The 12,423-nt window shown below is 42.0% G+C and overlaps 1 protein-coding gene across 1 annotated transcript in view; it reads right to left on the bottom strand.

Moving 5' to 3' along the window:
• Positions 1-12,423, bottom strand: part of gli1 (GLI family zinc finger 1) — an 81,354-nt gene that overhangs the window by 26,108 nt on the left and 42,823 nt on the right. Inside the window, exon 2 of the mRNA XM_067458710.1 lies at positions 3,010-3,115. Within this exon, the coding sequence (XP_067314811.1) occupies positions 3,010-3,080 (71 nt within the window). The 5' untranslated portion in view covers positions 3,081-3,115. The remainder of the gene's footprint in view (positions 1-3,009; positions 3,116-12,423) is intronic.

Below are 12,423 nucleotides of genomic sequence, written 5' to 3'. Positions count from 1 at the left end.
TCAAATAAACACAGATTTGGTGAGCAGAATCATAATGTTTGCAAAATTTTGACCGGTACTGTATATGCTGTAATTTATATTTATTTGATCTCTATATATTTGACGATTGTGACTCATCCGTCCGGCCACCAGGAGGAGCCACTTTCTTCTGCTTTTCTTAAAACGTGCACTGTTGCAATGGGAATCCCCAACATTCCTCTCTCTCTCTCTCTCTCTCTCTCTCTCTCTCTCTCTCTCTCTCTCTCTCTCTCTCTCTCTCTCTCTCTCTCTCTCTCTCTCTCTCTCTCTCTCTCTCTCTCTCTCTCTCTTAATGAGCGTCTTTGTCTTGTTTTCCAGTAATAACAGCTAAACATTCCTAAAGGAAGATGCATGTGTCTGATAAGCAAAGCTGTCCTTGAGACATAAATATTAGATTATTTATTATACTAACCTAGTCTAGTATCCATCTTGAAAATAAGACGTTTTTCATTTATGTTATTTTAGGGATGTTCAAGGAAAACTACTCAGAGATTTTTGGGCGGTTTAGAGAGTTTCTTTCCTTTGCAAAACTTTTTAAAATGAGCTAGAGAACTGCTGATCACGCGCTGAATTCAGTCCAGACTAAAAATGCCTTTATTTTATAAACTGCATGGTGCAAAAAGGAAATCTGCATGTTTTTTGTTTGGCACGACTGAATAAAGTTGTTATTCTAAAAGTGAATTCTCATCGTCTGTCTCTCTCTCTCTCTCTCTCTCTCTCTCTCTCTCTCTCTCTCTCTCTCTCTCTCTCTCTCTCTCTCTCTCTCTGAGGTAACCTGAGTCTGGTTTGGTCAGTCATGCGGAGATTTTCTGCTCTCTGACCAGTAATAAGCAGCTGTGAACGAGAGGGAGAGAGAGACAGAGGGAGAGAGAGAGACAGAGAGAGAGAGAGAGAGGCTGGCGGCTCAACATGGGTGGCATTCAGCAGGGGGAGGGGCTTCAGTGAGGGGAGGAGCCAGAGACCAATGAGGTCACGCTCTTCATTAATATTCATGATCAGAGAGAACACCATTAGCTTCAGCTGAAAACAGCCAACATGACAATAATAAATAGGAAACTAATAATTTATAAATAAAGTTATAAATAATTCTAACAATATTTCTCATTACAAGAAAATAGCAAATGTTGAACTTTAATTCAATTGTGTGGGAGTTCCCCAAAAAGTTTTAAATACATATGTTTTCATTTATTAGATGTTTTCTTCATTGAGAAGTTGAAACAACTTAAAGTTCACCAACTGAGAGTCACATCATTTTATCTTTTATCACGATTCACAATTATTATTATTATTATTCTTCCTGTCTGGTCTCATGGTGAACGGCTGACTCATCAGATGCAGTTAAACACTATATTTTGTTTGTAATGTAAACTATAGAGTGTGTGTGTGTGTGTGTGTGTGTGTGAGTGTGAGTGTGAGTGTGTGTGTGTGTGTGTGCGTGTGTGTGTGAGAGATTGAGTGTGTGTGTGTCCCTCTATAGGGAGTGTGTGTGTGACGTTCCCTCTATAGGGAGTGTGTGTGACGTTCCCTCTATAGGGAGTGTGTAAGATGTTCCCTCTATAGGGACGGTGTGTGTGATGTTCCCTCTATAGGGAGTGTGTGTGATATTTCCTCTATAGGGAGTGTGTGTGACATTCCCTCTATAGGGAGTGTGTGTGATGTTCCCTCTATACAGAGGGTGTGTGATGTTCCCTCTATAGGGAGTGTGTGTGATGTTCCCTCTATAGGGAGTGTGTGTGATGTTCCCTCTATAGGGAGTGTGTGTGACATTCCCTCTATAGGGAGTGTGTGTGACGTTCCCTCTATACAGACGGTGTGTGATGTTCCCTCTATAGGGAGTGTGTGTGACATTCCCTCTATAGGGAGTGTGTGTGATGTTCCCTCTATACAGACGGTGTGTGATGTTCCCTCTATAGGGAGTGTGTGTGACATTCCCTCTATAGGGAGTGTGTGTGATGTTCCCTCTATACAGAGGGTGTTACGTTCCCTCTATAGGGAGTGTGTGTGACGTTCAATCTATAGGGAGTGTGTGATGTTCCCTCTATAGGGAGTGTGTGTGACGTTCCCTCTATAGGGAGTGTGTGTGACGTTCAATCTATAGGGAGTGTGTGATGTTCCCTCTATAGGGAGTGTGTGTGACGTTCCCTCTATAGGGAGTGTGTGACGTTCCCTCTATAGGGACGGTGTGTGTTACGTTCCCTCTATAGGGAGTGTGTGTGATATTCCCTCTATAGGGAGTGTGTGATGTTCCCTCTATAGGGAGTGTGTGTGAGTGACATTCCCTCTATAGGGAGTGTGTGTGATGTTCCCTCTATAGGGAGTGTGTGTGATGTTCCCTCTATAGGGAGTGTGTGTGAGGTTCCCTCTATAGGGAGTGTGTGTGATGTTCCCTCTATAGGGAGTGTGTGTGATGTTCCCTCTATAGGGAGTGTGTGTGATGTTCCCTCTATAGGGAGTGTGTGTGATGTTCCCTCTATAGGGAGTGTGTGTGATGTTCCCTCTATAGGGGTGTGTATGTGACGTTCCCTCTATAGGGAGTGTGTGTGATGTTCCCTCTATAGGGGGCGTGTATGTGACGTTCCCTCTATAGGGAGTGTGTGTGATGTTCCCTCTATAGGGAGTGTGTGATGTTCCCTCTATAGGGAGTGTGTGTGAGTAACGTTCCCTCTATATGGAGTGTGTGTGAGTGATATTCCCTCCATAGGGAGTGTGTGTGAGTGAGTGACATATCCTCTATAGGGAGTGTGTGTGAGTGATGTTCCCTCTATAGGGACTGTGTGCGAGCAACATACTCTCTATAGGGAGTGTGTGTGAGCGACATACCCTCTATAGGGAGTGTGTGTGTGACGTTCCCTCTATAGAAATTGTGTGTTTGACGTTCCCTCTATAGGGAGTGTGTCAGTGACGTTCTCTCTTTAGGGATTGTGTGTGACATTCCCTCTATAAGGAGCGTGTGTGTGTGTGTGTGTGTGTGTGTGTGTGTGTTAGACGTACCCTCTGCTCGGCTGGTTGGCAGTGTTGTCGTAATGGTACAGCCCCTGGTGCGGCTGCATATCCACTAGCATTGAGACGCACACACACCCGCTACACCCACATACCTCTGCAAGAACACAAACACATTACAGCGTTAGACCTCATGCATTCTTTTCCTGCAACAATATAGTTTGTACAGTACAAAAACCATTATGCCTATGGAATGTGTGTGAGTGTGTGTGTGTAGGTGTATATCTGGTAACGTGTCCTAATGAGTTTCAGACGCTAAATAGAGATCTTGTATGAAGCCACAGCTGCCAACCCAATAAATTCCATGAGGGAGGTCTCACGCACACACACACACACACACACACACACACACACACACACATGGACACACACCTGTCAGAACTCACAGGCGGAATCACAGACATGACGAGGGACAAAAATGACATGTCATTGTGTGACCGTCAGTCAGAGACACACACACTGAACGTAAGGAGATGTGACAGTATTTAGAGTGGAATTTAGGACCAATGGGAGTCTCCTGTGGGCGGGGCTGAAATAAGATCAAAACAGTTGACAAAAAGTCGACTATCCCTGGTTGCAGGGATAAAAACATAAACTGCCATTTCAAAATTTGGAGTCAGTAAGATTTTCCTTTTTTTAATACTAATAATGAATACTTATATTCATCAAGGACGCATTAAATTGATCAAAAGTGACAGTAAAGATATTTATAATGTTACAAAATATTCTATTTCTAATAAACACTGTTCTTTTGAACCTCCACATTGATCAAAGAATCCTGAGAAATAAAGTGCACCTGTGTTCAACACTGATAATAATCATAATGTGCGTTGATCATCAGATCCTCATATGTGAATGATTAGTGAAGGATCAGTGACACTGAAGACTGGAGTAATGATGATGATGATCACAGGAATAAATCACACTTTACTATATATTCACACAGAGAACAGATGATCTACACTGGAGGAATATTACACTGCTTACTGGAGTTATGATCAAATAAACGCAGTCTTGGTATAAAACAGCTATTTTAAATTATAATAATATTTTACAATTTTTACTGTATTTTTGATCAAATAAATGCAGCCTTGGTATAAAAAAAGCTTTTTTAAATTATAATAATATTTCACAATTTTTACTGGATTTATGAACAAAATAAACGCAGACTTTGTATAAAACAGCTATTTTAAATCATAATAACATTTCACAATTTTTACTATATTTTTGATCAAATAAACGCAGCCTTGGTATAAAAAAAAGCTATTTTAAATCATAATAATATTTCACAATTTTTACTGTATTTTTGATCAAATAAACACCGGCTTTTTTATATTTTAAATCATAATAATATTTTACAATTTTTACTATATTTTTAATCAAATAAACGCAGCCTTGTTATAAAACCGCTATTTTAAACTACATTAATATTTAATTTTTTTACTGTATTTTGATCACAGCCTTGTTGAGCAGATGAGACTTTCAGAAATATTTAAACCTGATTGGACTGAAATAATTTCTGCCATGAGTGTAGAAGCATTTGGTGTGTTTCATCAGACAGACAGAAGGCCCGTTAAACGGTGTAAAACTTGTCCTGACCGCCCTCATCTGCAACAACTCTCTCTCTTGGCTTCTTTTCTCGCTCCGTCTCTCTTCCCAACCCCCTCTCTCTCTCTCTCTCTCTCTCTCTCTCTCTCTCTCTCTCTCTCTCTCTCTCTCTCTCTCTCTCTCTCTCTCTCCCCGCGGATCCTCCTCCTCCTCTCTGTCGAGGTGGGTGTTCTGGCTGTTATGACTCGGAGAGGATAATGGCAGCTCTAATGTAGCCAGGCGTTCCTGACGCGGCCCAAAAGGAGAAAAATGGGCAGGGCTTGGGATCGGACCAACCACGGCGAGATTACTCCTCGTTTTTCCCCCCTCAATATCACTGTTTTTCTTCAATGGTAAACTTTGTTTTCTAACTCTGGCTTTGTTTTCATAACTCAAACAACTCCAACGCCCCTCGCTGGATACTTCCGTCGTCTATTCCCTCGACCAAACACCACAACAACCCTGCAACGACTGCAGAAACATACAATCACCCAACAGTATGATTCCTGCAGTGCTGGAGTGTGTTGAAACACACACTGATCACACACTGTTAATGAACTAAATTTAAAAAATCAACTAAAAAAAGGAGCAGAATAATGACAGTCACTGAACTGAATCAACACTGAATCTGAATAATGACACTATTTTCTTTTGTAGAGCTGCTTATAGCTGAAAATAAATAGTTTCTGTTACTGATGAATTTCGCAAAATTATCCAGCTAACAAAAATGTTTGAGCATTTCACTAATGTTATTAAAACATTATTTCGGAATGTTCTCTGAGCGTTACTCTAGAGTGTTCTCTGAGCGTTACTCTTGAGTGTTCTCTGAGCGTTACTCTAGAGTGTTCTCTGAGCGTTACTCTAGAGTGTTCTCTGAGCGTTACTCTTGAGTGTTCTCTGAGCGTTACTCTAGAGTGTTCTCCGAGCGTTACTCTAGAGTGTTCTCTGAGCGTTACTCTAGAGTGTTCTCCGAGCGTTACTCTAGAGTGTTCTCCGAGCGTTACTCTAGAGTGTTCTCCGAGCGTTACTCTAGAGTGTTCTCTGAGCGTTACTCTAGAGTGTTCTCTGAGCGTTACTCTAGAGTGTTCTCTGAGCGTTACTCTTGAGTGTTCTCTGAGCGTTACTTTAGTGTTCTCTGAGCGTTACTCTAAAGTGTTCTCTGAGCGTTACTCTAGAGTGTTCTCTGAGCGTTACTCTAGAGTGTTCTCTGAGCGTTACTCTAGAGTGTTCTCTGAGCGTTACTCTAGAGTGTTCTCTGAGCGTTACTCTAGAGTGTTCTCTGAGCGTTACTCTTGAGTGTTCTCTGAGCGTTACTCTAGAGTGTTCTCTGAGCGTTACTCTTGAGTGTTCTCTGAGCGTTACTCTAGAGTGTTCTCTGAGCGTTACTCTTGAGTGTTCTCTGAGCGTTACTCTAGAGTGTTCTCTGAGCGTTACTCTTGAGCGTTCTCTGAGCGTTACTCTAGAGTGTTCTCTGAGCGTTACTCTTGAGCGTTCTCTGAGCGTTATTCTTGAGTGTTCTCCGAGCGTTACTCTAGTGTTCTCTGAGCGTTACTCTAGAGTGTTCTCCGAGCGTTACTCTAGAGTGTTCTCTGAGCGTTACTCTAGTGTTCTCTGAGCGTTACTCTAGAGTGTTCTCCGAGCGTTACTCTAGAGTGTTCTCTGAGCGTTACTCTTGAGCGTTCTCTGAGCGTTATTCTTGAGTGTTCTCCGAGCGTTACTCTAGTGTTCTCTGAGCGTTACTCTAGAGTGTTCTCCGAGCGTTACTCTAGAGTGTTCTCCGAGCGTTACTCTAGTGTTCTCTGAGCGTTACTCTAGAGTGTTCTCCGAGCGTTACTCTAGAGTGTTCTCTGAGCGTTACTCTAGAGTGTTCTCCGAGCGTTACTCTAGAGTGTTCTCCGAGCGTTACTCTAGAGTGTTCTCCGAGCGTTACTCTAGAGTGTTCTCCGAGCCTTACTCTAGAGTGTTCTCTGAGCGTTACTCTAGAGTGTTCTCTGAGCGTTACTCTAGAGTGTTCTCTGAGCGTTACTCTAGAGTGTTCTCTGAGCGTTACTCTTGAGTGTTCTCTGAGCGTTACTCTAGAGTGTTCTCTGAGCGTTACTCTTGAGTGTTCTCTGAGCGTTACTCTAGAGTGTTCTCTGAGCGTTACTCTTGAGCGTTCTCTGAGCGTTACTCTAGAGTGTTCTCTGAGCGTTACTCTTGAGCGTTCTCTGAGCGTTATTCTTGAGTGTTCTCCGAGCGTTACTCTTGAGCGTTCTCTGAGTGTTACTCTTGAGTGTTCTCTGAGCGTTACTCTAGAGCGTTCTCTGAGAGTGTTCTCTGAGCGTTCTCTGAGCGTTACTCTTGAGTGTTCTCCGAGCGTTACTCTTGAGCGTTCTCTGAGCGTTACTCTAGAGTGTTCTCTGAGCGTTACTCTTGAGCGTTCTCTGAGCGTTACTCTTGAGCGTTCTCTGAGCGTTACTCTTGAGTGTTCTCTGAGCGTTACTCTAGAGTGTTCTCTGAGCGTTACTCTTGAGCGTTCTCTGAGCGTTACTCTTGAGTGTTCTCCGAGCGTTACTCTAGAGTGTTCTCTGAGCATTACTCTAGAGTGTTCTCCGAGCGTTACTCTAGAGTGTTCTCTGAGCGTTACTCTAGAGTGTTCTCTGAGCGTTACTCTAGAGCATTCTCTGAGCATTACTCTAGAGTGTTCTCTGAGCGTTACTCTAGAGCATTCTCTGAGCGTTACTCTTGAGTGTTCTCTGAGCGTTACTCTAGAGTGTTCTCTGAGCGTTACTCTAGAGTGTTCTCTGAGCGTTACTCTTGAGTGTTCTCTGAGCGTTACTCTAGAGTGTTCTCTGAGCGTTACTCTAGAGTGTTCTTCGAGCGTTACTCTAGAGTGTTCTCTGAGCGTTACTCTAGAGTGTTCTCTGAGCGTTACTCTAGAGTGTTCTCTGAGCGTTACTCTAGAGTGTTCTCTGAGCGTTACTCTAGAGTGTTCTTCGAGCGTTACTCTAGAGTGTTCTCTGAGCGTAACTCTAGAGTGTTCTCTGAGCGTTACTCTAGAGTGTTCTCTGAACGTTACTCTAGAATATTTTGGATGTTCTGATACAAGCAGTATCAATTAAAAAATGTTAGACAAATGTGAATCAGACAAAAAACATTCCATCAGTGATGTCTAAATAATGTTTACTTTTTTCTTTAATTTATTTATTAGGTGATTTGAATGCCAGATTCTTCCAACTAATGTTGCAAGAAAGATTCTTTTGGAATTAAATCGTTTAGTCACGTCAGCTGTCGTCATGGCAACCGTAAACTGTTTAAAGGAAACTTCAGTGAAAAGGGCGTCTTCTTTTTTTCCACCGTCTGCACCCAAATTCTCTCTCTCTCTCTCTCTCTCTCTCTCTCTCTCTCTCTCTCTCTCTCTCTCTCTCTGTGCCGTCCATACCTGTGGTTTTCAGCAAACCTCACACCTTCATCTGCTCTCCTCTCCTCCTACATGCTCATTTCATCATTTACACATGATTATACTCACAGTCAGCTTGTCTGAGGGAAGAATAGAGCAAAACTGACTCACAGCTGGCATCCAGCTGCTGAACACACACACACACACACACACGTGCTACTATGACGAGAGTGTCTGAACCCTCCACGCTCGTCCATTCACTGTCTTTCATTGCAACTGCAAGGTCACATCTGCTAGAAAACAATCTGCTCTTCATCTTCAGCCTCACCTCCACACACACACACTCACATATACACTCTCACACACACAACCCAGAACAGCATCTCTAAAGCTTCATAATAACCACCAGAGTTACTGTGACCACAAGAATTATGTATAAAATATACAAAATAACCATAATGATCATGTGTGGCCTTACAGATGTGCGTGTTTCTATGCTGAGATCTTCAGTGCTGTTTAAGTCAGTCATGACTATTATTAATGCTCATACTGATCAAACCAAACAAATCAATCTGACAACCACCCATAACACTCTAGAAACTGCATAGCAACACCCTGACAACCACCCATAACACCGTAGAAATTATATATAGCAACACCCTGGAAACCACCCATAACACTAGGAATATTCATAGCAACATCTTGACAACCACCCATAACACCATAGAAATTGCATACAGCAACACTGAGGCAAACACCCATAACACCATAGGAAATGCATAGCAACACCCTGACAACCACCACAACACCCTAGAAACTGCATATCTACACCTTGGCAACTATCCATAACACCATTGAAACTTCATATAGAAACACCCTGTCAACCATCCATAACAGTCTAGAAACTGCATAGCGGAACACCCTGGCAACCACCCATAGCACCTAGTAGCTGAATAGCAACACCTTGGCAACCACCAACAACACTGTAAGAAATGCACAGCAGCACCAAGACCTTAGAAACTGTATTAGTAACACCTTGGTAAGCACCCATAACACCCTGGACACTGCATAGCAACACCCTGACAACCACCCATAACACTGTAGAATCTGCATAACAACACCCTGGCAACTAGCCAAAACACTCTAGATACTGCATAGCGACACCCTGACAACCACCCATAACACCATAAGAAATGCATAGCTACACCCTGGCAACACTCATGGCATAATGGCAATGATTTTTCCACATACATAACTATCATCTTGTCAGAAAATGTAAAAATAAAATTTTACAGACGCTGTGAACATCTTGCAGCCTCTACAACACAACAATCACAGCAGTTACTGGAAACACAAGATACCTTTAGATGGTCAAGATACTGCGATGATGGCAAGGCAACACACAGATCACCGCACACGCACACGCACACACACACCTAAAGCAGGTTGAACTCATTCTCTACATCACAAACAGGCCAAGCTACAATGTGAAGTTACAGTTAGATTAACTTTCAGTTAGGCCTGTCAAGATAAATTTTGCTGAACGAGAAATTGGCCGAGAAATGATTGCAATATACGATAATATTGTCGTTCTGAGACCATTTTCATCTAAAATAATGATAATGGCATAATAATGCAGGTACACCTTTTCAAAGATCAATTAATTTTATTTCTAAAGACTATTTAATATAGCCTGACAAGCCAGACCCACATCAAGATGTTTGGTCTGGAAACTCACCATTGACAGCTCAATCCGAGGGGCGGATAAACGGCTGTCTGTCAAACTCCCTCTGCACGCGATAGGATAGCGCTACAACCAACCAGAGCAACGAAGGTGAAGCGGAGCTGACAGATTAAACTTTAGGACACATCTTCCTTTCTTAAGAATGACTTCAGTTCCGTTCTTTGTTCTTTTCTTAACTCCAAGTCTTCCAGAGTCGCTGTCAAAGCTGATTCGAAAGACCGCCGTTCGCCAGCTTCTGTGTTTACTAGAAGCACGCAAACGCAACTCAGCCTGTTATTATGTTAAGCCCCGCCCACTGACTCTATACATGATGTGATTGGCTTGACCAGAGTTTGGCATTTACAGCTCAGAAGTGTATTGAGAGTTGCTAGACGACACTTGCAGCAGATTAGATTTGCTGCCGCTACGGTGCGTCTAGATTTCTAGGCTATATTTAACACTGAAAACTGAAAACATTTGAAATATCCACCACAAATGAACAAAACAAGCAAAAACAATAAAAGCAATGGACTCTCAATCTGTTAACAAAAATGCACTTGAATAAATACCAAAAACAATAAATCAAATGGATGAAAACTGCAACGGATGATTGTTTTAGGAGCATATTAGGGGCGGCACAGTTCACAAAACCCACGGTTCGGTTCACTCCAGAAATTTACTTCAGCATATGATATATTGCTAATTATCCACAATTTAGGATACCATATTTAAAAAAATGTTATATGATGTAATCATGCACAAACTGAACTTGACTAGACCATCTCTGAGGAAAGCTAGGTTAGATTTTGACACAGCAAGAAGGAAGACGTTGATGACATGCTTTTTATTTATTTGGCAAAAAGAGGAGAATGTGTATTGCTATCTCTACAGGACCTTATGTGCCTTTTTAGCACACAAAGATTTAACTGAGGAATTAACTTGCATTTATCAAACTGCCAACTTCAGTGTAGCTTTAAGCCTCGTTTATACTCAACGCATCCACACGCGAGACCCAATTCGCCTAGTTATACTACGTCGTAAAAGTATGAACTCTTTTTGTGAAGAAAAAGTAATACTTTTGAGTGTGTAGCAGAAGAGTATGCAAGCGTTGGGACTACTTCGTCATCTTTAACGGACTCTGTCGCTTAGTTACGAGCATCCCATAACTGTTTAAACTGCGGTCAATCATCGCACAGATAAAATCCTCCACATTCAGTTTAATCTCCTTCTGTATCGGAGAGAAATGTAGCCGCTCGTTGATTTGCCATGTGTGGGATATAATGCAGAGACTCTCCTCATGTTTGCAGTTTAAATATAATGATGCATTTAAAAGTTAATGGCCAAACGTGTCATTACAGAAGTTCACAATGCTGCTGCCGGTGAAATATGTAAGGGCTAATGTCCACCCAGCCGGTTGTTATCGCAGAATTAACCCCTTCAGAGTGATCAGGACCCCGAGGCGAAGCGGAGCGTCACTCTGAAGGGGTTTATTCTGCGATAACAACCGGCTGGGTGGACATTATCCCGCTTATTACACGGCTACTAGTCTCAAATAAATTAGACACAAAATATTGTCTTGAGATTAAATATTTTATTAGCTCTTACGCAAAGCTTCCGCGAAGAAAAACAGACTGCTTTAAGCCTTTATCTATTGCTGCTAAATGTTGAGAATGAATGCTGAAAGGGTTAGTTCAGCCAAAAATGAAACCAAGCCTATGATTTACTCACCCTCAAGTCATTATAGGTGTTTATGACATTCTTCTGTCAGACAAATACAATCAGAGTTATATTTAAAAAGTCCAGGCTAACGTTAATCCCAGCAGTAGTTGGAGCTGTTTTTAAAGTCCATTAAATGCAGCTGTCCGTCAAATAACGTGCTCCACACGACTCCGATGGGTTAATAGAGCCTTCTGATTCCAATCGATGCGTTTGTGTAAGAAAAATATCCATATTTAAAACGTTATAAAGGAGGTTTCCTTTATAACGTTTTAAATTTGGATATTTTTCTCACACAAACGCATCGATTGGAATCAGAAGGATCGCCTTGAAGTCTTCCATTGAAACCCACGGCTGTTTAAGCCACAAGATGGCGCCAGCGTTAATCACAGAAGTAGATCCGGTCAAGATAACTTGTAGTACCCGGATGAGCGGTGTGTGTTATCTGGAAATAACATACCGCTGGAATGAGCGATGGACCAATCAGAATCAAGTATTTCACAGAGCCGTGTAATAAAATGTGGATAACACTGAATAAATATCTTTTTGTCAGACTAAATACTGATAATTGATCACTCAAACCCCTTTATCTAAACCTCTCAACTTACTCTAGAGTAACCTTTCGGACTCGCACATCCATCATGTTTGTAGTTTTTTAACACTTTTCCCCCAGCGTTTGTAGTTCTAAACAAATCCTCATCCAACTCGCAATGGGTTGTGGGTAATATCAGCCGTTAGAGTGCGCGTCGATCCGCACTTCGAATTCTGACCGGAAATAGTAAACCATCCGGGTGTCTTTGGCATACTCTTTTCAACATACTGTGATTTGGGACATACTAATTCTATTTTCGAGTACTATTTAGTATGGATAGTAGGCGAATTGGGACGTAGGGTGAATCTGGCCGGGCATAACGTCTCATCACGCCGTGCGCAGTCAGAGAGAGACGAGGAAAACAAACAAGCACACAAATGGAAATTATCACGGCCGGAAACGCTTGTT

The sequence above is a fragment of the Pseudorasbora parva genome, chromosome 12, assembly GCF_024679245.1.
Source record: "Pseudorasbora parva isolate DD20220531a chromosome 12, ASM2467924v1, whole genome shotgun sequence".
Lineage (NCBI taxonomy): Eukaryota > Metazoa > Chordata > Actinopteri > Cypriniformes > Gobionidae > Pseudorasbora > Pseudorasbora parva.
The sequence above is the reverse complement of the archived record's forward strand: the minus strand, read 5'-3'. Positions and strand labels throughout refer to the sequence as shown.